General features: G+C 37.3%; 1 protein-coding gene across 4 annotated transcripts in view; it reads left to right on the top strand.

Moving 5' to 3' along the window:
- The window catches only part of LOC123507354 (tRNA-dihydrouridine(20a/20b) synthase [NAD(P)+]-like), a 164,367-nt gene that overhangs the window by 90,259 nt on the left and 47,869 nt on the right, over positions 1-26,239 (top strand). For all 4 annotated transcript variants that reach the window (XM_045260139.1, XM_045260141.1, XM_045260138.1 and 1 more), the window contains one exon: positions 10,117-10,299. In XM_045260139.1, coding sequence (XP_045116074.1) covers positions 10,117-10,299 — 183 coding nt within the window. The remainder of the gene's footprint in view (positions 1-10,116; positions 10,300-26,239) is intronic.

Below are 26,239 nucleotides of genomic sequence, written 5' to 3'. Positions count from 1 at the left end.
CATTCTTTCATTCCACATACACAGATCTTCCCTATCCATTTTTCCATGCCAATCATCACTCTGTATATTGCTATCAGGTCTCCCCTTTCTCTTCTGTTTTCCAGGGTCGGAAGTTGCATTCTGTTCAGTCTGTCTTCATAAGTCAAATCTCTTAAGTCAGGCACCATTTTGTTGCAGCCCTCTGTACTTTCTCTAGTTTCCTTATGTGTTTCTTTAAGTTCGGAGCCCACTGTATTGTTGCATATTCAAGCCTTGGTCTTATCATTGCAGTAATTATTTTCTTCATCATTTCTTCATCTAAATATCTGAACGCCACTCTTATGTTCCTCAATAAGTTCAATACTTCTCCAATTATTTTGTTTATATGTCTCTCTGGCGATAGGTCATTGGTAATTGTCACCCCAAGGTCTTTTCATGACTGGTTTTTATGTCTTCATTTCCTATCTTGTACATACTCCTGATTCTTCTTTCACTCTTGCCAAACTCTAATTTCTTGCATTTTGTCGTGTTGAACTCCATTTGCCATGTACAGCTCCATTTCCATATTCTGTCCAAGTCTTCCTGGAGTAGTTCGCAATCTTTGTCACATCTCACTTTTCTTAACAATTTTGCATCGTCTGCAAATAGGCTCACATAACTGGACACCCCATCCACCATGTCATTTATGTAGACCGCGAACATTACTGGTGCCAACACTGATCCCTGTGGAACTCCACTCTCCACCAAGCCCCATTCTGATGGTCTGTCCTTAATTATTGTTCTCATTTCTCTTCCTACCAAAAGTCTTCCATCCATTTTAGTAAACTGCCATGCACTCCTCCTACCATTTCAAGTTTCCAGATCAGTCTCTGGTGTGGTACCTTATCAAAGGCCTTTTTTAAATCCAGATATATTCCATCAGCCCAACCATCTCTTTCCTGTATTACATCTATCACCCTCGAATAGTAACATATCAGGTTTGTCGTGCATGAACGCCCTTTTCTAAAACCAAATTGACACTCACAAAGTATGTCATTTTTCTCCAAGAAGTCTGTCCATCTATTCTTCACCACCCTCTCACACATCTTAGCTACCACACTTGTAAGTGACACTGGTCTATAGTTCAATGGGTCTCTCTTGTTACCTGATTTATAAATTGGGACAATGTTAGCTCTTTTCCAGTCTTGGGGCACTACACCTTCCCTTAATGAGGCATCAATTACTTCACAAACTTTTTTTTTTTTTTTTTGTGTGTGTGTGTATGTGTGTGTGGTAAGTGCATGTGGTTTTGTGTGAAGAAAGAGAATTGTCTTTAGAGAGTAGGCTGTGACTGTCCTCTTGAGTTGTGAGACACAAAGGAAAACGTTTAACGAGATCACAACTAGCTTTAATGGAAGGTTCACAGCACCACCTGAACTAGTGCTATTAGATCTCGCTGAGGGTAAATTATTGTTTCGGTAGGTGTGTACTACTCCTCTACAGACTAATAGGTGTTACCAGTTGCCAAGGAGAAGGGTTTATTTGTCAGGAAGGACTGAACCCAATATACGTAGTTAGTGGACCAAAGAGAGTCCTAGACGGGCAACTTTTTTCAAGAATAGAGTTGTGTGAGGCAGAGTCAAAAGCTCCCTAAGATCTAAAAAAAGCTACTGATGTGAATTTTTTTTGCTGAACCCTTTGTGAATGTGGTGCTCCAGCAAGAGCAAGGGATCAAGGGTGCCTTGGTGTGGGTGAAACTAAACATGTTGGGTGGTAGAAGGTGTTTGCATTCCAACCACCATGTTAGTATATTTTGAGTGACATTCTCAAAGACCTTATTAATGTTAGACAAGAGGCTAATAGGTCTGTAAGAGGAGGCTACCATTGGATCCTTGCCAGGTTCAGGAATAAGAACAGTGATGGCAAGATGCCAAGCTGAAGGGAACACCCGCAACAACCAGCTTTTGTTGAGAATTTCCAGAAGGAGCTGCAGCAGAGCATCTGGGAGGCATCAAAGAAACTTTTTTGGCATGTCGTCTGGTCCTGTTGCCTTCCTAGTGGGCAGTGAGTGTTAGGTTGAGGTGAGTTCCTGGGGAGTTATAGCAGTGCTACTATCACGGCTGGTGTATGAGGAAGAAGGTAACACAGGTGTAGGCATAGGATCTGGGGAGCTGAGTGATTTATTAATGGGATGATGAAAGGGGGTTACTGGTGGACCATCTTCCTTAAGAAAGACCAGGCTTGGGAAACTGAGGTGAAAAAGAACAGGGAAGCACAAAAGGAGGCCCACACTGAGTGTTTCTCATCATGAATAACATGTTTGCACTGGGCCTCTAAGAAGTGAAAATGTTGATGGAAGGGAGGGGCAGTGTTCCTTTGCCATGCTGTAAAGGCATGATGCCTGGCCTGAAGGGTTGCTGCACACTTCCGAGACCACCAGGGGACTTGAAAGGAATGAAACATTTGAAACATTTTATTATACCTTATTAAATAATTACATTATTACATGACATAATATTTTATAGTAGATATAATAAGGCAGCCCATATAAAGAATATTCTTTTCGGGCAGTAATTCGGTGATGAGTTGTAATTCCCTCCCCATCCCCTTATCTAAATCAGTTAATTCCAATCCATTATAAACTGCAAGCTATGCCATAGCTTTCCTTTCCTTGTAGGATCACATATTTAATTTACATAACCAAAAAAAGAAAAAATACAATACTTACATAATATGATATAATGCAATTTTTTTAGTGTTTTTTGAAGGTGTATAATGATTGTTTGGTTTTGATTTCATGAGGTACAGCATTCCAGATTTTAGGTCCCAGGTAAGATAATGAGTGTTGTGCTGAGACTGTAATGTTGTATTTGTTCTATTGTGAATATTGTGTTGTAATTTGTACATATATATATAGCAATTTGTAATTTGTTAATGTCAAAAAGTTTAAGTATACTATTATTCTTAAATAAAGGTTGTGTGTGTTCAAAGTAATCACTATTTGTTATAATACGTATGATTTTCTTCTGTAATCTGAATAGAGGTAAGAGATGCGTAGGATAGGTGGAGCACCAGATGGGAGAACAATACATTAAATGTGGTAAGACATGGGCATTATAGAAGATTTTGAGTACATAGTTAGGCATCAAATTTTTTATACAATATATAAGGGATACAATTCTAGATAATTTAAGAATTAAGTTAGTTATGTGACTTCTAAATGTCATTTTATCATCATAAGTTATGCCTAAGAGTGTGTGTCTGTCTGTTTTTTTTATATTATCATCATGGTAATTAAGAGGTGGAAGATTATCATAGACTTTGTTAGTAAATATCATGTAGAATGTTTTATCTAAATTTATTGTTAGTCTATTGCTGAGACACCATGAGTATAGTGTTTCTAGGTCAACGTTTGCTATACGTATGATATTGTTAATATCATCTCCAGTAATGTATAGGGTCATATCGTCTGCAAAAAGTATAGTTTTTAGGTTTGTAAAAATATTAGGAAGATCATTTATGTAGATAAGGAAAAGGATAGGACCTAGTACACTGCCCTGTGGAACACCATATGAAATTATACTATAAGTGGAAATATGTTCAGTTAATCTAATAGATTGAGTTCTATGTGATAGATAATCAGAAAACCAATCAAATATTATTCCACGAATACCATAGTGGTGTAGTTTCATTAGTAGAATATCATGTTTGACTGTGTCAAAAGCTTTGGAAAAGTCTATGTATATACTTAATAAATTACATTTTGAGTCTAGGGCAGAAAATATTTCTTCATTTAAAGTTTTTAGTGCATCAAATGTACTTAGTCCACTTCTGAAGCCAAATTGTTTAAGATTAAGAATACTTTTAGTCTCAAGGTAGTTCATTAAAAAACCTTTCATTAATTTTTCAAAAATCTTAGAGAATGTACTTAATGATGAAATAGGACGATAATTACTTGACTTCTTCAGATCCTTTTTTATGTATTGGAATTACAATAGCATGTTTTAGGTGTTGTGGAAATTTACTCTTGCCTGTGGATTGGGTAAATAATAAGGATAGTGCTATGGCCAAATAATTACTATTAGATTTTATAATGGAAACAGAGATGTCATGTATATTATTATTTAAAAAAAATTTTTTGAAAGAGTTTACGATTCGAATAATATCTTGAGGATAGACTGTGGGAATTGCCATTGAGTTAGGATAGTTCCCTGACAGGTAAGAACGCGGGTCGGTGGTACGTGGTGGTAGATTATGATTTAATTGGATTGCAATGTTAATAAAGAGTTTATTAAATAGTTCGGCAATATCTGATGTTTGCATTATTTTATTATTGTTGTGGACAATATATTCAATATTTTTATTTTTGAGGCTTTTTTTAGATAGTTGGTTAGTAATTTTCCACATTTTAAGTTGTCATTTTTAAAACTCGTGAATAGGTTTATATAATAAGTCTGTTTTAGTTGTTTTATGGCATTATTTAACGCATTTCTATATTGTTTGTATTGTTTTTTCTGTCACTGCACCAATCTTAAAATCTTTGTATAATTTGTTTTTTAATTTTTATTGCATTTATTACTTCTTGGGTAATCCATGGTGTATTAAGCCTTTTTCAGAAGCTGTTTTAGTTAAGATGGGGAAGCATTCATTATAAATTTCATTTAGTTTAGACAAAAATATTTCAAAATTATCATTTAAATTTTCCTCTGATAAAAGTACATTCCAGTCTATAGTACTAATTTTATTAGAAAATTTTAGTTTATTTGTTTCAGAGAAGGATCTAAGTTTATATTTGCAAGTTTTGTGAACTTGAGTATCAACTGAAAAATTGATAAAAACTGGAAGATGATCAGACAGAGAATAATGAACTATTCCAGATGTGAAGTTACTATAGAAGTTAGTATATATGTGATCAAGTAGTGAAGGTTCACTAAGGTTTTCATTGTCAGGAAATCTGGTAGGCCTCGAGATGTGAGGGAAGAAGCTACATATCTGTATAGCAGCAAGATAATTATTTGTTGCATTGTGTGTTGTATGTTCTAAAAGATTAATGTTTAGATCACCAATGATTATTACTTTCTCATTTTTTAAAACATTCTTTTGTAGTAGTATACATAAAACATCTGTGAATTCTTCCACATCCTAATGTTTACTATGGGGTCTATATATGGTGGATAATATATAAGTTGTTGAATTAATTGTTATTCTTATTGTGTTAATTTTAATGTGTTCATTTAGTAATGTTGATTCTTTGATTTGTAATGATTTGATATGATTAGATACAAAAATGCTAACTCTTCCATGGGCCCTTCTATTTCTAACTAGGTGATATGAATGGTAACCAATTAAATGAAAAAAATCTTTGTTGATATCAGTTAGCCAAGTCTCTGTTACAGCCAGAATATCTGGAGGCGTAATGAGAGTATTGAGAAATGCTGTAATGTTGTCAAAGTTTTAGGTAAGGATATAGAATTTGTGTATAATATTAAAATTATTTGTATTTTGGCGTAATAGTTTGTTATAGGTGTTGATGTCATAATAGTCAGAAATGCAGTTTAGGTCACTATGTCCATGTAGCTGATTAATTATTTCTATGGTTATGTCATTAGGATCTTCTCTGGAACTACTAGTTAAATTGAAAAGAGTATTATATAGCTCTGACATAGTTGTATAAAATAATATGTAGAAAAATAATATGTAGAAAAACGAAAAACAGATATAAATGTATGGTGAGTTTCACTGCACCGGATGTGAAACAGTGTTAGGGGGAAGGAGAGAGTCACCAAGACCTCCATAAGGTAGAGAGTTTTGTCATTTGATAGGAGGGTCTTGGGTGGGACAATTAAATTGATTTCTGTTAGAAAGGATACCAAGTCTTCCTTTTTAAAAGACCAACAGGATCTGCGTGAAGTGGGAGGGAATGATGACACTCATGGGAAAGCAATAATCACAGGAAGATGATCACTCCCCATGCAAGGGCAGGTAGTTATAGTGGTAAGGAGGAGTGGGCCATTCCCCAGGCACAGGTCTAGAGTGGAAGGGTTCCCTCAAACTGGGTCAATCCTAGTAGGGAGGCCAGGTGTGAGAATGGAGAGGGAATCACTATCCACCAGGAAACTCGAGAGTGATGCGCCTGAATGGTTTCTCTGGCTCCTGGGGAGGGCTGGTTCCCAGAAGTCATGATGAGCATTAAAGTCACCCATAATTCCATTCCCATGCTGGGGAGGGAATTTGCAAAAGCAAATGTTGAAATTCCTGAGGGGAGATATTTAGAAATTAATTGTAAATTAGCAGAATATTTAAAGGGCCCAAGTCAAAGGTAACAGTCACTTCCAGATGCTCTAGTCCAACACCTGAAAATGAAATGATAGTGAGAGGGCTAGAAGGAAGGGACTGGTGGATTAGTAGAACTTGGCCGCCTCCTACTTTGCTGGTCTCCCTATCCCTCCTTTAAGAAATATAGTTTGGAAAGGAGGGAGAGAATGGGTCTGTAAGCCACATCTCACTGACACCTACAACAAGAGGAGAGTATGAAGAGAGTGTGTGGTTTTAAAAGTTGGAAGTTTCCAGTACAAAGACTGGGCATTCCAGAAAATGAACTGGGAGGCAAGTGGATCATTCACTTAGTGAGTGATGTGATAAAAGAGAGGAGTCCTGGCAGGCACTGAAGGAGGTTCTCATTGAGGCTGCACCCTGAAAGCATGAATTTGAGTGCTAATGGTGGTAACCCCTAAATAAAAGCAGGCCATGCAAAGGCCAAGGCATGCTGGGCTGGAAGCGAGGAAGAAGAGGGTACAAAGGTAGTACTACCAAGTGAGGGTAAGGGCTGCTGGGCTGCTGGCTGTGGGGCTGTGGGCTGGGAAGGTTTTGGTGGATGGCATTGGTTGAAAAAGATTGGGGGTACAAATTCCCCATCTTCTGTGATATCTGTCCTGTATGAGGCCTCTGGAATAAAGGAGGGTTTAGTTGTGTGTTGTGGTGTGGCCCCGAGGTTTGGTTTGTTGTTGGGTCCATTGGGACTTGGATATGGGTGGCTGGGCAGTTAGGGATACCATATTTACAATGGTACTGACAGGTATAATGGGAGCAGAAGTAGGATCAAGGACGGGAGCTGGGATGAGATCCTGGAAGGGTGTAGGGCTTGGAGCAAGAGTCAGGGCAGATGTGGGGTCTCTGGGACTGTAGGAGATTGAGCAAGGATGACTGAAGTGTAGGAGAGGTGGTCAAAGGTGCCCTGCCTTAGAGAGTGGGAGTCCCTGAGGTAGAGGTTTGGGTGAGAAGAAAATGTTTCCAGGAAGATGTCTCTCATTTTCCCCTTTCTGTCTAAGAGAGAGTGGTCCCTGTTGTGCTTTAGTTTCTGCAGCTGCACTGCCTGGAGGCAAGCTGGACATTGCTTAGAGGTAGGGCAGTGGCTGGTACCATAAAGCAAACAGTGGTCCTCCCTGACACACCCATCAGTGTCATGGAAGCCACTGCATTTCTTGCTTTCTTGCAATGGGCATGCCCCTTTCAGGAAATGTTGCCATGGCCAAACAGGAGGCAGTGGGTGCAGTGCATGACTGGGAGGGTGTGGGGCCTTACATGGTATACCATGCTCCCTATAGCCATCCTCTCAGGGAAGGACTCATGAAACTTAAGGCGTATGGCCAGGTTTGGGATTGTCTGTCCATCTCCGTCATAGTCAGGGAGGCGTAAAGCATCAACAAGTTGGGTGGGCCAGTAGTCCAGTATAGTCACTTTGGTCAAAATGTCACTTTTGGTTAGTTTGGGGGAGACAGGATAAATCCTTTCAAAGTCATAAGTAGGATCATTGTCATTGGCTACCCAACACTTGAAGAAGCCACTCCCTCTGTCGGGTTGTTGACTGGGGCCTGCTCCAGGTTATCGAGATTGGCCGCCTCAAACTTAATTCCCTGGTCACTTCCAATGATGGCTAAGGTATGTTCTATGTACTTTTTGAAAATATTGATCCATACACAGCCCTGGATGGATGCCCTGGGTGGATGAAGCATCTGCTTCCATCATGGGAGTGTATGAGCACTACCTGCTTACGGGTGGGAGCCGGCAGAAGGGGTCCAGCAGGCCCAGCAATGTGAGGAGGGGTGGGGTGGATGCGGTCACACATGCGTAGGAGCAGGTAGCACATTCAGGAGCAGTTTTGGTGACTTTATTAGTCTTACCAGGCGATGGTGTTCTTAAACATTTGGTGACTGTGGTGGATGTGTCCATGTGTTTCATCTGGTGGTGTTGAGCTGGTAATGGGGGATTGGACTCTAGCTGGACTGCTTTTTCTGCCAGAGGCATTACCTCATCAGTGTCATCCAGCCTGTGCTACTGTCCATTGCACTTTTAGGCTTGTCTTGGGGTGATATTTGAACACTGTGGTTAAGATGAGTTCTCAATACTGGCTAATGTGAGAGTCCAAAGCACTTTTTCCTGGATCATCAAGTCTATTAATAAATCATGCTCTGCAGCCATAACAGGGCTGGTTCTCCTCATAAGATTTTCCATGTTGTCTGTGATCAAATTGAGAGGCAGTGTGGTCTAGCCTGCATGGCTGAAACAGCTGCATTGAAGGTAAACAAACACTGCTACCAACTACCAACAAATTATACTCTTTATTTATTTTGTTAAATGCTTTAATAATAAATGTATGAATATAAGATAATATTCCTGGCATATAAAACCATACGACAAATCACATTGAATTAATATTTATGATGTGGCAAATCTCTCCTGTTTTAAGGCCACACTGTATAGCCATATCTGCTTTTATATATTTTAGAAGTACTTTTCCCTGCCTCACCAAGTCTGTTGATAAATCACACTCTGCAGCAGTAATAGGGCTGGATCTCTTCATGAAATTTTTTATGTTGTCTGTGGTGGAATGGTGAGGCAGTGTGGTCAGGACTGCATGGCTCAATCAGCTGAGGTGATGATAAACAAACATTGATGCCACCCACCACCAAATTAGATTCATGGTTTATTAAATGCACTAATAATAAATGTATGAATATGGAATAATGTTACATATAAAATAATGTGACAAATCATGCTGTATTAATATTTATCTTGGACAAGAAAGATGTGCAGGTGAGAATGTGCATTTTTATTTCCTGTGTGATTTATTAGTATTTTTAAGGTTTGAGTATCAAAATCCTGAAAATAGGCAGACTTTCCCAGTGATCAGGAACATAACCCTCTCCCCCCATTACCATTGTTTTCTATGGGAAAATTATGTTTTGAATAACGCAATTTTGAATAATGCAACATCTCCAGACGTATAACCCTCGCGTTAATTGAGAGTTAACTGTATAAAGGCCACTGTGATGAGCTAATGTTACCTGCAATTCTTTATTTCAATCTACTTTCCTTCTAACCTCTGGCTTCATCAGTGTTTAGCTTGGGAGGTTGTGTAGTGGCACTCATAGGTCCAGGTTACAAAATCTTAGTTTTCTGAGAGACTTCTTAACTTCTGAGGTACATAAAAAGTATGTAGGTGTTTAGTGAATAACTCTTGAAATATTTTTGAACTTCTTAAGGAAATGCGTAACTGTTTAGTGAATCTTGCCCTGTGTCATGTAAGGTTCTTTTTCTCTTCTAACCTGTTTCTTTACAAGGTAAAGTGTTATAAAAACTACACTGCAGGAACACTCAGGACCCATAAATGATAAGAAGATAAAGGGGTCACAATAAGAACATTTGCAGCATCTTGCAGCAAATTTATTTGTGTTGTGTAGTGTTATTTAGAGTTTTTGTTTTAAATTGTGACTTTATCTAAACATCTACAATGCCACCCAAATGTCCTGCACCTTCTAAGTCTTCTGGCAGTGACTTCAAACACCAGAGGAAGATCTTTACAAATGCAAAGATGAAACTCCTTGACATGCTGAATATTTATAAGTGTTTAAGAGTGTATAAAAGATTTATAAGAGCATTTAAGAGTACTGCCACCTAGCTGACAATTGCTAAACTACAGGACTCACTCACATCACCCAGTATTTTTTAACTTTCATACTGGACATTCAGGTTAATGGATTATGTATTCTGACCAACAGATTTTGTCCATTGCATCAGATATCCATTGATTCAGTGTCTGTAGTTGTGAGGTTCAACTATATAGATATTAGTTGTGATTCTTTTGTAACCCTGCTTCAGGTACTGTGATGGGGTGGACTTGAACTGTGGGTGTCCTCAGCGCTGGGCCATGGCTGAGGGCTACGGGGCCTGTCTTATACACAAACCACATCTGGTGTCAGATATGGTGAGGCAAACCAGAGCTTCTGTGTCCCAGCCTGAGTTCACCGTGTCTGTCAAAATTAGGATACATGATGATTTGAGGTGAGATAGGACCATAATTTGAAATGCCTTTATGTTCTATATTTATTACTTTCAAAAGAATTTCATTGAATTTATATGCATGGTATTTTCATGGTGTATTTATTTGCTCTAGTGACAAATTTTGTATTAAAATTTCTGCAATTTTAACATGAAAACTACTCTTGAGAATCCAGTTGATGGTCATTGTGATCTTTACCGAGTCCTTCTTCCATCTGCTTTTTGTAGTTAGCTACTTCCTTTTTTAATTCTTCTTTATCCGCTCTTAGCCTAGCTTCGTTTTCTTCCACTTTTTTTTATCCTTTCTCAGTTTTTGAAACTCTTTTTCCTGTTCTTCATTCTCTTTCATTCCCATACTCTCCTTTATCCATTTATTTAGTTTATGTTCAATAGTCAACACTCTCTTAAATAGTGAAGTATTTGCCACATCAAAACCTTCGAATGTGCTTACTCCCTCATCAACAAAGTCATCTTCTTTCATTCTTTCCCTAGTCTCATACCTGCATTTAGATGGAATCTCTTCTTTAATCATGATTCTCTAACACTTGATTTCATGAAAAACGAGTCTACACTACTTACTCAAGCCACTGCAAATACTATACAACAGGTAGTGAAGATCAGCTGATTCTTGGAGCGATGCCACTGCGTGTATTCAACTAGTTGTAGTTTTACAGGGCCTGGGCTTTATGCTCGTGTGGCCCCATCTCCATATCTACACTTATCCAATCTTACTTTAAAAGTATGCTCACTCATTGCAGACACTACTTCTTCATTTAAACTGTTCCACGTCTCAATACATCTTTGCGGGAAACTATAATTTTAACATCTCTCAGACATATTCCTTTTCTCAGCTTTTTACTATGCGATCTTGTGCTTCGAATGTCATATTCTTCTCTCAGGATCAGTTTCTCATTATCCACTTGGTCCATTCTGTTGATCAATTTATAAACTTGTATCTGATCTCCTCTCTCCTTTCTTTGTTCCTGGGTTGGTAGATCCATAGCCTTTAGTCTCTCCTCATATGTCATCCCTTCAAATTCTGGAACCATTCTTGTAGCCATTTATTGTAGTCTCTCCAACTTCCTTATGTGTTTCTTTTCATGAGGGGTCCACACTACTCCTGCATATTCCAATCTGGGTCTTATTGTAGTACTTATCAATTTCTTCATCATTTCTTTGTCCATGTAGTGAAATGCTACTCCAATATTCCTTAGTAAATTATATGTTTCTCTAAAAATTCTATCAATATGGCTTACCGGTTGATTGTTTTCTTCCATCGTCACTCCTAAGTCCTTTTCATCTTTTACTTTCTTCAGTTCTACTCCATCTCCCATCTTATAGATTCCCATGGGTTGTCTTTCACTTATCCCATTTCCATGACATGGGTTTTGTTTACATTGAATTCCATTTCCCACTTTTTACTCCATTCCCATATCTTATTTAGGTCTTCCTGCAGTATTTCACAATCCTCTCTTTGCTTTATAACTCTGCACAGTTTTGTATCATCTGCAAACAGATTTATGTAGCAGTTCACTCCTTCTGGCATGTTGTTAATATAAATGAGGAAAAGTATTGGTGCCAATACTGACCCCTGTGGCACTCCGCTTTCTACTGCTCTCCACTTGGACTTCATATCTTTAACTACCGTCCTTATTTCTCTCCCCCTCAAATAATTTTCTGTCCATCTCAATGTGCTTCCTTTTAAGCCACCCTTCTCCTCTAACTTCCATAGTAATCTTGCATGTGGCATATTGTCAAATGCCTTTTTTAAATCCAAATAAATACAGTCAACCCATCCCTCTCTCTTTTGTATTCTATCAACTATTCTAGAATAGAAACTCAATAAATTAGTTACACATGACCGTCTTTTTCTAAAACCAAATTGGCTATTTGATATTAGTTTTTTGTCTTCAAGGAACTCGATCCATTGTTTCTTTATTATTCTTTCACACATCTTGCATATTACACTAGTTAGTGATACAAGTCTGTAATTTAAAGGTTCTTCCTTCCTTCTGCTCTTATATATGGGAACTACCTCAGCTCTTTTCCATTCTACTGGTACTGTTCCATTTTCTATTGATCATTTTATGATGTTGTATATAGGACTTGCTAGTTCTTCCCTACAGTCTTTCAGTATTCTGCCTGAGACTTCATCTGGTCCCATTGCCTTCTCTTCATCCAGTTCCTTCATTAACTCTTTTATTTCAAGCTTGGTTACTTTAATCTCTTTTATATAGACTGTTTCTCTATTACCCTGTGGCCTTTCAAATTTGGATTCCTTAGTAAAGACCTGGAATTTATTATTTAATAGTTGTGCCATACTTTTTGGGTCTTCCACCATCCCGTTCTCTCCTTTTACCCTTTCTATTGTTTCTCTTTGCCTAATTTTTCCATTTATGAATCTATAGAACAATTTTGGTTGCTCCTTACATTTTTCGACAATGTCTTTTTCGAAGTTCTTTTCCTCTTCCTTCCTCACCTTAGCATATTCATTTCTTGCTGTTTTGAAGTTTTCCTTATTTTCTGGATTTCTGTTTCTCCTCCACTTTTTCCATGCTCCATCTCTTATCTCCTTTGCCCTAGCACACCTTGCATTAAACCAATCTTTCTTTCCTTCTTCTTTAGCTCTATATTTTGGGACATATTCCCTAACTCCTGTTTTGTATATTTCCAAAAATAAGTTATACTTCTCTTGTATCGTTTCCAAGTTTTCCATCTCCTCCCAGTTTACGTTTTTAAAATAGTTCTTGAGATTCTCAATATCAGCCTTTCTGTAATTTAATCGGTCTCCTTTGTATGAATCGTCTCTATCTTCCTTTCCCTCTTCTATATCCATTTCTAATATTACATGGTCACTCTTTCCCAATGGGCACTTATATCTTATATTATCATTCATTTGTATACCCCTTGTAAAAACCAGGTCCAATCTCGCCGGCTCGTCGTTTCCTCTGAATCTTGTGCATTTCTTTACTCTCTGGTCCATCATATTGTCTATCATTAGGTTCAAGAATCTTTCTTCCCAGGCTTCTTCCCCCATACCACTTTCATAATTTTCCCAGTCCACTTCTTTACAGTTGAAATCTACTAATAACACTTTTTTCCTTTCTTTAACGATTCTCGTTAGACTCCTTATTGTGTCATCTATCATGTCTTTATATTCTTGATTGGTCTATGAATTTGTTTTTGGTGGCACATATGTTACAATGATTGTTAACTATTTTTTATTAATATGCATCTTAACATACAATACTTCTGCTTTTCCTTCCCCACATTCCACTTGGTGTATCGCTATCTTCTTCCTTAACATTATCATGACTCCTCCTCCTCCTTTACCCACTCTATCTTTTCTCCATACATTATACCTATTATCCAAGACTATTTTGATTGCCTCATTTAGTTTTGTTTCAGCCAGGCATACAATATTCGGATTTTCTTTCTTTATGTAATCTCTTAATTCTAATTTACTTAATAAAGCCCCGTCTATGTTCGTATACATCATTTTTTAGTCTCTTGCCTTTATCATTTTTAGTTAAACTTGTTCCTCTTTTTTCTCTTCCTTTTCGTTTATATACCATTTCCTTATCCTGTCTCCTAGAATTCTCCAAAAAAAATGCCTTTTTTTTTCCTCTTCTGACTTTTTTTTTTTTTTTTTTTTTATTTATTTATTTATTTTTTTTTTTGCCTTACTGCTGCAGCCAGTTCATTGTATCTCTTCCTTTCTTCTTCATTTCTATTTTTCTTTATATAGATATCCTTGCAGCCTTCTGTTTCTCTAAGTTTTGTTGTTTTATATAATATTTCTTTTGTTGCTGCTTGTGATTTTAGTAGTATTTTAATTGGTCTCGTTTTTCCTTCTTCATATGGTCCCATTCTGTTTATTTCTTCTACTTCCTCTTCCAAGTTCTGCCTATCTTCGTCGTTTAGATTCTTCAGTAGGTCTTTGACTGATTTCATTTTTTTTTTTTCTTCTTGGTCGATATTTTATATTTTTTTCTTTTATTCCAAATATGATTACACTCTTCTTTTTTTCTGCAATTTCTCTAACTAGATTTTCTTTTGTCTTGAGGACTTCTATCATTTTGTTTGTCATATTTTCTTCTTTTTCTTTTAGTTGTACTTGAATCACCACCTGAAAATCAGCCTTATATTTCTTATCTTGGACTCTCCATGCTTGTACTTCTTTTTTAATCACGTTCTGTACTCTTTCCTCTTCCTTGTTTACTAGATCTTTCAACTTCTCTTTTTCTTTCTCGGCTTTATTAAGTCCTTCTTCCATCTGCTTCTTGTAGTTAGCTACTTCCTTTTTCAATTCTTCGTTTTCTGCTCTTAGTCTAGCTTCATTTTCTTCCACTTTTTTTATCCTTTCTCTCAGTTTTATAAACTTTTTCCTGTTCTTCGTTCTCTTTCATTTCCATATTCTCCTTTATCAATTTATCTATTTTATGTTCAATATTCAACACTCTCTTAAGTAGTGAAGTATTCCCCGCATCGAAACCTTCGAATGCGCTGTCTTCCTCACCAACATAGTCATCATCAGCTTTCTTTTTTTCCCTACTCTCATGTCTGCATTTGGATGGAATCTCTTCTTTACTCATGATTCCTTAATACGTAATTGATTTCATAAAAAAAATGAGTCCACACTACCTGCCCAGGCCACTGTAAATACTATACAACAGGTACGTAGTGAAGATCAGCTGATTGTCGGAACGGCACCAGTGCGTCCTTCCTCAACCGCGTCTCGTGTATTTTACCTAGTTGTATTTACCTAGTTGTAGTTTTACAGGGCCTGGGCTTTATGCTTGTGTGGCCCCGTCTCCATATCTACATTTATCCATTTTTTCTCTAAAACTATGTACACTCTTTGCTGACACCATTTCCTCCCTCAAACTGTTCCAAGTCTCAACACATCTTTGCGGGAAACTAAATTTTTCGACATCTCTCAGACATCTTCCCTTCCTCAGTTTCTTACTATGCAATATTGTGCTTCTAATGTCATATTCTTCTCTCAGGATTAGTTTCTCATTATCCACTTGATCCATTCCATTAATCAATTTATAAACTTGTATCAGATCCCCTCTCTCTCTTCTCTGTTCCAGGGTTGCTAGATCCATAGCTTTTAGTCTCTCCTCATATGTCATCCCTTTAAATTCTGGAACTATTCTTATAGCCATTTTTTGTAGTCTCTCCAATTTTCTTATGTGTTTCTTTTTATGGGGGTCCACACAACTCCAGCATATTCCAATCTAGGTCTTATTTTATTACTTATCAATTTCTTCATCATTTCTTTGTCCATATAGTGAAATGCTAATCCAATATTCCTTAGCAAATTATACGTCTCTGAAAATTCTATCAATATGGCTTGACGGTTGATTGTTTTCTTCCATTGTCACTCAAGTCCTTTTCCTTTTTTCCTTTTTCTAGTTCTACTCCATCTCCCATCTTATAGATTCCCACTGGTTGTCTTTCACTTTTTCCCATTTCCATGACATGGCATTTGTCCACATTGAATTCCATCTCCCATTTTTTACTCCATTTCCAGATCTTGTTTAAGTCTTCCTGTAGTATTTCACAATCCTCTTTTTGTTTAATGACTCTGCACAGTTTCGCATCGCCAGCAAACAGATTTATGTAGCTGTTCACTCCCTCTGGCATGTCGTTTATATATACGAGAAAAAGTATTGGCGCCAATACTGACCCATGTGGCACTCCGCTGTCTACTGTTTTCCACTTGGACTTCATATCTTTAACTATTGTCCTTATTTCTCTCCCCCTTAAGTAATTCTTCATCCATCTCAATGTGCTTCCTTTTAAGCCACCCTTCTCCTCCAACTTCCATAGTAATCTTTCATGTGGCACTTTATTAAGTGCCTTTTCTAAATCTAAATAAATACAGTCAATTCATCCCTCTCTCTCTTGTACTTTATGAACTATTCTAGAGTAGAAACTCAATAAATTTGTTACACATGACCGACCTTTTCTAAAACCAAATTGGCTATTTGATAATAATTTGTTGTGTTCAAGAAACTCAATCCATTGCTTCTTTATTACTTTTTCACACATTTTGCATATTACACTAGTTAGTGATACCGGTCTTAATTTAAAGGTTCTTCCTTCCTTCCGCTCTTATATATGGGAACCACCTCAGCTCTTTTCCACTCCACTGGCACTGTTCCATTTTCTATTGAGCATTTTATGATGTATATAGGATTTGCTAGTTCTTCCCTACATTCTTTCAGTATTCTGCCTGAGACTTCATCCGGTCCCATTGCCTTTTCCTCATCTAGTTCTGTCATCAACTTTTTTATTTCAAGCTTTGTTATTTTAATCTCTTTCATACGGACAGTCTCTCTATTACCCTGTGGTCTTTCAAATTTGGATTCCTTAGTAAAGACCTCATGAAATTTACTATTTAATAGTTCTGCCATACTTTTTGGGTCTTCCACCATTCCATTCTCTCCATTCTGCTCAGTGGACTTTTGTGTGTCTCCTTTTTGGCTGTTGTTTTTATAGTTAGCGAGTGGTGTTTGTGCTTGGTGTCTGTGTGTGGTGCTTTTGAGTGTTAGTGAAATGAAAGTGTTTACTGCAAGTGTTAGATTAGAGTGAAATAGTGGTTAGAATCAGTGTTTGTGAGTTAAAAGTATTTTGGTAGAGCGAGGAGACTAGGCTTGTAACCGTCAAGTTGACCTTGAAAGAGGATTAGTTGACATCACTTAGGCCCCCCACCACCGCGGTTCCCCCACCCCGACGTCACCAAGTATTTTTATTTGTTCGTATAGTATTCTTGTGAGTTAACAGATTGTAAATTAGTATGGCGGTAGCTACTGAGGTATACCAGAGTGTGATTGAGTGCGTGAAAGAGAGTGTTGAGGTGGGATTGGGAAAGTTTGTTGTGTGTGAGATGTGTGGGCATGACAGGAAGGTCGTTGACTTTTCTGAGTGTATGGTGTGTAGGCTCAAGAGCGAGAATTTAGTTCTTTCTCTTGAGCACCGAGAATTGCGAGAGGAAATGAGAAAGCTAAGTGAGGGGAAAAGTCACAGTTCTCATCTTTGAGTTGAAGGAGGAGGTTAAGAGGCTTGGGGAGGCAGTGGAAAAAATTAGGCAGGAGATCAGTGTTAGGCCGAAGGTTGGATCTTCTGAGGGCAACAGGGTGGCTTGGCCCTCTGTCGGGAAGAGCAGAGTGGGGAAGAGGGAGCAGGTGAGCCAGATTGGGAAAGATAGTAGTCAGGATGGGCAGGTTGCGAGGGGAAGGAAAGCGGAGGCAGTTAGGGAGGATAGGACTAAACCTGTTGAGTGTGAAAATAGGTTCGGTTTGTTGGAGGGGGAGGGGAAGAGTTTGAGTGGAGTGAATGAGGTGGTTGTGGTGAGTGAAAGGAGAGATAAGGGGGTAGAGGAGAGGAGGAGAAGGGTTGTGCCTAGCACACCTCAGGTGTGTGGTGGGTGACTCTCAGGTTAAGTACTTAGATAGCACTTTCTGTGGGAAAGACAGGGATAGGAGGACGAACATGTGTATGCCTGGTGCAGGTGTGAAGGCAGCGAGTGAGGAGGTGCAGAAGAGAGTTGGGGGGATGGAGAGGGAGGGTGTAGTAGTTTTGCACGTAGGTGGGAACAATGTCAGAGCAGGTGAGTCGGAGGAGTTAGTGGCAAGATTTCGGAAAATGTTAGGCAAGATAAGGGAGAGTGGTAGGAGGTGTGTAGTGTCAGGAATCTTGCAGGGAATGGTTGTCTAGGGCCATTGGTGTGAATGATCGGGTAAAAGGGATGTATTTACCTAGTTGTAGTTTTACAGGGCCTGGGCTTTATGCTCGTGCGGCCCCGTCTCCATATCTACACTTATCCAATCTTACTTTAAAAGTGTGCACACTCGTTGCAGACACTAGTTCTTCATCTAAGGATGTGGGTGTCAGCTTTGTGGATGTATAGGATAGGTTCTATGGGCGAAGGGATTTGTATGCTAGGGATGGTGTGCATCTGAGTAGGAAGGGTGTGGATGTCTGGAAGGGGGAGTTGGGATGGAGTGTAGGGGGTGAGGTAGCAAATACATCCCAGAAGAAAGATGTTAGACATAAATTAGATAGGATAAACAGAGATAGTGAAAAGATTAGGAAAGATTTCCAGGTGCAAATAGGAGAGAATAAGGTTAGGATTCCAAATAAGGAGACAGCATCTAGGAAGGTAGCAGGACTTAAATGTTTTTATGTAAATGCCAGGAGTCTTAGGAACAAGAAGGATGAGTTATCTAGTTATATAGTTGAGGAGGACTAAGATGTTGTATGTGTCACAGAGGCATGGGTAAATGAGGAAAAGTTTAGGGAAAATAGGAAAGAATATGAAGTAGATGGATACATTATGTATTTACACCAGAGAATTGGTAGGATAGGTGGAGGAGTAGTCATTTATGTAAAAAAAATCCTTCATTTCCAGTCAGGTTAATGGTATTAAGGTAGATAACAGAGTAGAGTCCTTATGGCTGGATGTTAGAGTAAACAAAAGTAAGGTTATTAGAGTAGGAGCTTTTTATAGACCACCTAACCAGTCAGCAGATGTAGACAACTTTATGGTAGATGAGATAAATAGGGGGTGTAATAGTCAGACAATTATCTTAGGGGATTTTAATCTTAAGTCAGTAAACTGGGAGAGGATGGTAGGAGATGCTAGTGAAAATAAGTTTACGGAAAGTTTTCAGGATAACTATTTAGTGCAGATGGTGGATAAATCTACTAGGGGGAGAAAGGTTTTAGACATAGTACTAACAAATATTTAGCATTGTTTAAAGGAAGTTGAGGTAGGAGAGACTTTAGCAAACAGTGACCATCATATAATTAGATTTATCACTAATTCCAGTAGGGATAATATAGTGAATAAGAGTAGAGTCCCAAACTATCAGAAAGGCAATTATGGTAGGTTACGTTAGTTATTAGGAGAGGTAAACTGGGAAGATAGTTTTGGAAATAAAACTGCACAGGAGATGTGGGATAATTTTAAGGTTGTAGTAAAGGGTATAGTGATGCAGTGTATCCCTTACAAAGATATAAGGCAGAGAAACAGGAAGCCATTATGGTGGACTCACGAGATAGGTAGACAGATCAGAGAGAAGAAGAGGGCATATAGAGAGTTGCAGAAAAGTGGGGAAGATGTAAATTTGATTAGGTACAGACAGGCCAGGCATGATTTGAGTAAGGTTATAAAAAAAAAGTAAAAGGCAGGCAGAGATAAAACTAGCCAGAGCTGGAAGTAAAGATACCAAAAAATTATATAGTTATTACAAGGTCAGTGATAAAAGAAATAAGGATAGGATTGGACCACTCAGAAAAGATGGTGTAGTAGTGGATCAAAATGAAGACATAGTAGAATTATTGAATGAACAATTTTCTTCAGTATTTACTAGGGAAAGAATAGGAAATCCTGTTACAAACAGTGCGACAAGTAGTTTAAGAGATTTAGAAAATATTGATATAAAACCGGGAATTATTAGGAAATTTATTCTTGAACTAGACGATAGGAAAGCTAGTGGTCCTGATGAGCTACATGCCAGAGTACTCAGGGAGGGTGTAGACAGTATTTCTGAAGCACTTAAGTTAATCTTTGAAAGATCACTTAGGTTTGCTAAGATACTCAGGACTGGAAGTTAGCTAATGTTACGCCAATATTTAAAAAAGGTAGGAAGGATGATGCGCATAATTATAGACCGATCAGTTTAACTAGTATAGTATGTAAGATACTAGAGAAAATCATTAAGGGTAGTATTTGGGAGCATTTAAATGATAATAGATTAATTAGAGATACCCAACATGGCTTTAGATCAGGGAGGTCCCGTCTTACAAATTTGCTCGATATCTTAGAATATATTACCAAGGAGTTAGATGATGGAAATAGCATAGATGTTATATATCTAGATTATAGCAAGACGTTTGATAAGGTACCGCATAGGAGGCTAGTGTACAAATTGAGACTACATGTGATAGGGGGTAGGTTAGTTGATTGGATTAGTGAATGGCTTTGTGATAGGAAACAGAGAGTAGTATTAAATGGGGCAGAGTCTGAGTGGAAGGAAGTGGTTAGTGGGGTACCCCAAGGATCAGTGCTAGGACCTCTTCTTTTCTTGGTGTACAATAACGATTTAGATATAGAAATCAGTAGCAAAGTATCAAAGTTTGCAGATGATACTAAGATAGCTTGTGTTGTACAGGGTGAAAAGGACAATTACAGACTACAACGAGACCTGGACAGGCTGATAGCATGGGCAGACATGTGGCAGATGGAGTTTAATTCTAAAAAGTGTCAGGTTATGCATTTAGGTAAAGACAACACAAACTTTAACTATGAGATAGAGGGATTTTGGCTAGAGGCAGTAGAGGAGGGAAAGGATTTAGGAGTAGTGATAGACAGGACTATGAAACTTTCAAAGCAATGTTTAGAAGCAAGAAATAGGGCAAATAGGATCCTGGGTTTTATAAATAGAAATGTTAGTTATAAAAGTAAGGAAGTGGTGTGTAGCTTATATAATTCCTATGTTAGGCCCCATTTAGAGTATTGCATACAGGCCTGGTCACCTCATTATAGGCAGGATATCAACATGTTAGAAGCAGTTCAGAGAAGAGCAACTAGGATGATACCAGCATTAAAGTGCCTGGAGTATAGAGATAGATTAAAGGAATTAAACATGTTTTCATTTGAGAGGAGATGTATAAGAGGGGATATGATAGAGTTATTTAAAATATTCTCAGATACAAACTACATAGATGTGAGATCTTTCTTTACCTTAGAGGAGGGAAGTAGGACTAGAAATCATGGCAGGAAGATTAGAAAGCAAGGCTGCAGGTTAGATATAAGAAAATATTTCTTTAGTCATAGGGTGGTAGACTTCTGGAATGCATTGCCAGAGAGGGTTGTAAATAGCACTAGTTTGACAATGTTTAAAAACAGATTAGATAAGCACTTGAATTTATTAGATTTATAATTATGTATAGCGCTGCATGATAGTTTTTATAAGAAATTTACTATAGTTAAACAAGACATGATCCCCATGTATAGGGATCTCAGATTGTAGAGGAATTCGCTGCAGGACTTAGCCCTGTTAATGGGCCAAATATTTAGAATTAGTATTTAATGTATTGTGTACTTGTAAGTGTATCTTTAAGTACTGATGACGAGGTCGCTGTGCGACTGGTACAGGATAACCTAGATGGGCCCTGGTGGCCCTTTGTTATCCTATTATTTATGTTATGTTATGTTATTGTTTCTTTTTGTCTTATTTTTCCATTTATGAATCTGTAGAACAATTTTTGGTTGTTTCTTACATTTTTTGACAATGTCCTTTTCATAGTTCTTTTCTTCTTCCTGTCTCACCTTAGCATATTCATTTCTTGCTGTTTTGAAGTTTTTCTTATTTTCTGGATTTCTGTTTCTTCTCCACCTTTTCCATGCTCCATCTCTTTCTTCCTTTGCCCTAGCACATCTTGCATTAAACCAATCTTTCTTTCCTTCTTCTTTAGGTCTATATTTTGGGACATATTCCCTAACTCCTATTTTGTATATTTCCAAAAATAAGTTATATTTCTCTTGAACCGTTTCTGAGTTTTCCATCTCCTCCCAGTTTACGTAGGCTCTTGAGGTTCTCAATATCAGCCTTTCTGTAATTTAATCGGTCTCCTTTGTATGATTCATCTCTATCTTCCTTTCCTTCTTTTATATCTATTTCTAATATTATATGGTCACTCTTTTCCAATGGGCACTTATATCTTATATCATCGTTAATTTGTATATCCCTTGTAAAAACTAGGTCCAATCTCGCCGGCTCATTGTTTCCTCTGAATCTTGTGTTTTCCTTTACTCTTTGAACCATCAAATTATCTATCATTAGGTTCAGGAATCTATCTCCCCAGGCATCTTCCCCCATACCACTTTCATAATTTTCCCAGTCCACCTGCTTACAGTTGAAATCTCCTACCAATATCACTTTTCTCCTTTCTTTAATGATTCTTGTAAGATTCCTTATTGTGTCATTTATCATGTCTTTATATTCTTGGTTAGTCCATGAGTCTGTTTTTGGTGGCACATATGTTCCAATGATTGTTAATTCTTTTTTATTAATATGTATCTTAATATACTTTATTTCTGATTTTCCTTCCCCAAACTCTACTTGATTTACCACTATCTCCTTCCTTAACATCCTCCTCCTCCTTTACCCACTCTGTCTCTCCTCCATATATTATACCTTTTATCTATGTCTATTTTTATTGCCTCATTTTACTTTGTTTCCACCAGGCATACAATATCTGGTTCTTCTTTCTTTATGTAATCTCTTAATTGTAATTTACTTGATAAAACCCTATCTATGTTCGTATACATTATTTTTAATCTCTTATTCTTATCATTTTTAGTTAAACTTGCTCCATTTTTTTCTCTTCCTTCTCTTTTATATACCATTTCCTTATCCTGTCTCCCAGAATTATTAAAAAAATGCCTTCTCCTCCTCTGACCTTTCATTGTTTTTTTCTTTTGCTTCTGCCATAAGTTCATTGTGTCTCTTCCTTTCCTCCTCGTTTCTATTTTTCTTTATATATATATATATATATATATATATATATATATATATATATATATATATATATATATATATATATATATATATATATATATATATATCTGCAACCTTCTGTTTCTCTGAGTTTTGTTTTTCTATATAGTATTTCTTCTGTTGCTGCTTGTGATTTTACTAATATCTTAATTGGTCTCACTGTTCCTTCTTGATATGGTCCCATTCTATGGATTTCTTCTACTTCCTCTTCTAAGTTCTGTCTATCCTCGTCATTTAGATGTTTTAGTAGGTCTTTTACTGATTTCATTTCGTCCTTTTCCCTTCTTGGTCTATATTTAACATTTTTTTCTTTCAGTCCAATAGTAATTACACTTTTTTTTCTGCAATTTCTCTTACAAAATTTTTTTTTTTCTTGAGGATTCCTATCATTTTGTTTGTCATATTTTCATCTCTTTCTTTTAACTGTTCTTGAAATACTTCCTGAAATGATTCCTTGTCTTTCTTATCTTGGATTCTCCATGCCTGTACTTCTTTTTTAATCACGTCTTGTACTCTTTCCTCTTCTTTGTTAACTAGATCTTTCACCTTTTTTTCTTTCTCAGCTTTACCGAGTCCTTCTTCCATCAATTTCTTGTAGTTAGCTATTTGCACTTTTAAATCTTCATTTTCGGTTCTTAGTCTAGTTTCGTTTTTCTTCCACTCTTTTTATTCTTTCTTTCAATTTCTGGAGCTCTTTATCCTGTTCTTCATTTTCTTTCATTCCCATACTCTCCTTTATCAATTTATTTAATTTACGTTCGATAGTCAAGACTCTATAAAATAGTGAAGTATGCGCCGTATCAAAGCCTTCGAATGTTCTTTCTCCCTCACCAACATAGTCATCATCAGCTTTCATTCATTCCCATGTCTCATACCTGCATTTAGTGTGTGTGTATTTACCTAGTTGTATTTACCTAGTTGTAGTTTTACAGGGCCTGGGCTTTATGCTCGTGTGGTCCCGTCTCCATATATACACTTATCCAATTTTTTTTTTAAACTATGTACACTCTTTGCTGACACCACTTCCTCACTCAAACTGTTCCAAGTCTCAACACATCTTTGCGGGAAACTAAATTTTTTAACATCTCTCAGACATCGTCCCTTCCTTAGTTTCTTACTATGTGATCTTGTGCTTCTAAAGTCATGTTCTTCTCTCAGGATCAGTTTCTCATTATCCACTTCATCCATTCCGTTAATCAATTTATAAACTTGTATCAGATCCCCTCTCTCTCTTCTCTGCTCCAAGGTTGGTAGATCCATTGCCTTTAGTCTCTCCTCATATGCCATCCCTTTAAATTCTGGAACCATTCTTGTAGCCATTTTTGTAGTCTCTCTAATTTTCTTATGTGTTTCTTTTTATGGGGAGTCCACACAACTCCTGCATATTCCAAAATAGGTCTTATTTTAGTACTTATCAATTTCTTCATCATTTCCTTGTCCATATAGTGAAATGCTACTCCAATATTCCTTAGCAAATTATACATCTCTCTGAAAATTCCATCAATATGGCTTACCGGTTGATTATTTTCTTCCATTGTCACTCCCAAGTCCTTTTCCTTTTTTACTTTTTCTAGTTCTACTCCATCTCCCATCTTATAGATTCTCACTGGTCATCTTTCACTTTTTCCCATTTCCATGACATGGCTTTTGTCCACATTGAATTCCATCTCCCATTTTTTACTCCATTTCCAGATCTTGTTTAAGTCTTCCTGTAGTATTTCACAATCCTCTTTTTGTTTAATGACTCTGCACAGTTTTGCATCGTCCAAACAGATTTATGTAGCTGTTCACTCCTCTGGCATGTCATTTATATATACGAGAAAAGTATTGGTGCCAATACTGACCCCTGTGGCACTCCGCTGTCTACTGTTCTCCACTTGGACTTCATATCTTTAACTATCGCCCTTATTTCTCTCCCCCTTAAGTAATTCTTCATCCATCTCAATGTGCTTCCTTTTAAGCTACCCTTTTCTAACTTCCATAGTAATCTTTCATGTGGCACTTTATCAAAAGCCTTTTTTAGATCTAAATAAATACAGTCAACCCATCCCTCTCTCTCTTGTACTTTATGAACTATTCTAGAGTAGAAACTCAATAAATTTGTCACACATGACCGACCTTTTCTAAAACCAAATTGGCTATTTGATAATATTTTGTTGTCTTCAAGAAACTCAATCCATTGCTTCTTTATTACTTTTTCACACATCTTGCATATTACACTAGTTAGTGATACCGGTCTGTAATTTAAAGGTTCTTCCTTCCTTCCGCTCTTATATATGGGAACCACCTCAGCTCTTTTCCACTCCACTGGCACTGTTCCATTTTCTATTGAGCATTTTATGATGTATATTGGACTTGCTAGTTTTTCCTTACATTCTTTCAGTATTCTGCCTGAGACTTCATCCGGTCCCATTGCCTTTTCCTCATCCAATTCCGTCATCAACTTTTTTTATTTCAAGCTTGGTTACTTTAATCTCTTTCATATAGACAGTTTCTCTATTACCCTGTGGTCTTTCAAATTTGGATTCCTTAGTAAAGACGTCCTGAAATTTACTATTTAACAGTTCTGCCATACTTTTTGGGTCTTCCACCATTCCGTTTTCTCCTTTTAACCTTTCTATTGTTTCTTTTTGTCTTATTTTTCCATATATGAATCTGTAGAACAATTTTGGTTGTTCCTTACATTTTTCGACAATGTCCTTTTCATAGTTCTTTTCTTCTTCCTTTCTCACCTTAGCATATTCATTTCTTGCTGTTTTGAAGTTTTACTTATTTTCTGGATTTCTGTTCCTTCTCCACCTTTTCCATGCTCCATCTCGTTTCTCCTTTGCCCTAGCACATCTTGCATTAAACCAATCTTTCTTTCCTTCTTCTTTAGGTCTATATTTCAGAACATATTCCCTGACCCCAGTTTTGTATATTTCCAAAAATAAGTTGTATTTCTCTTGAATCGTTAATGAGTTTTCCATCTCCCAGTTTATGTTTTTAAAATAGTTCTTGAGATTCTCAACATCAGCCTTTCTGTAATTTAATCGGTCTCCTTTGTATGATTCATCTCTATCTTCCTTTCCTTCTTCTATATTCATCTCTAATATTACATGGTCACTCTTTCCTAATGGGCACTTGTATCTGATATCATCGTTAATTGGTATATCCCTTGTAAAAACTAGGTCTAATCTTGCCGCTGTGTGTGTGTGTGTGTGTGTGTGTGTGTGTTTTGTATTTACTTAGTTGTAGTTTTACAGGGCCTGAGCTTTATGCTCGTGTGGCCCCGTCTCCATATCTACACTTATCCAATATTACTTTAAAAGTATGCACACTCGTTGCAGACACTACTTCTTCATTTAAACTGTTCCACGTCTCAA

The sequence above is a fragment of the Portunus trituberculatus genome, chromosome 22 (assembly GCF_017591435.1).
Source record: "Portunus trituberculatus isolate SZX2019 chromosome 22, ASM1759143v1, whole genome shotgun sequence".
In the NCBI taxonomy this organism is placed as follows: domain Eukaryota; kingdom Metazoa; phylum Arthropoda; class Malacostraca; order Decapoda; family Portunidae; genus Portunus; species Portunus trituberculatus.
This window is presented reverse-complemented; position numbering and strand designations above follow the sequence as displayed.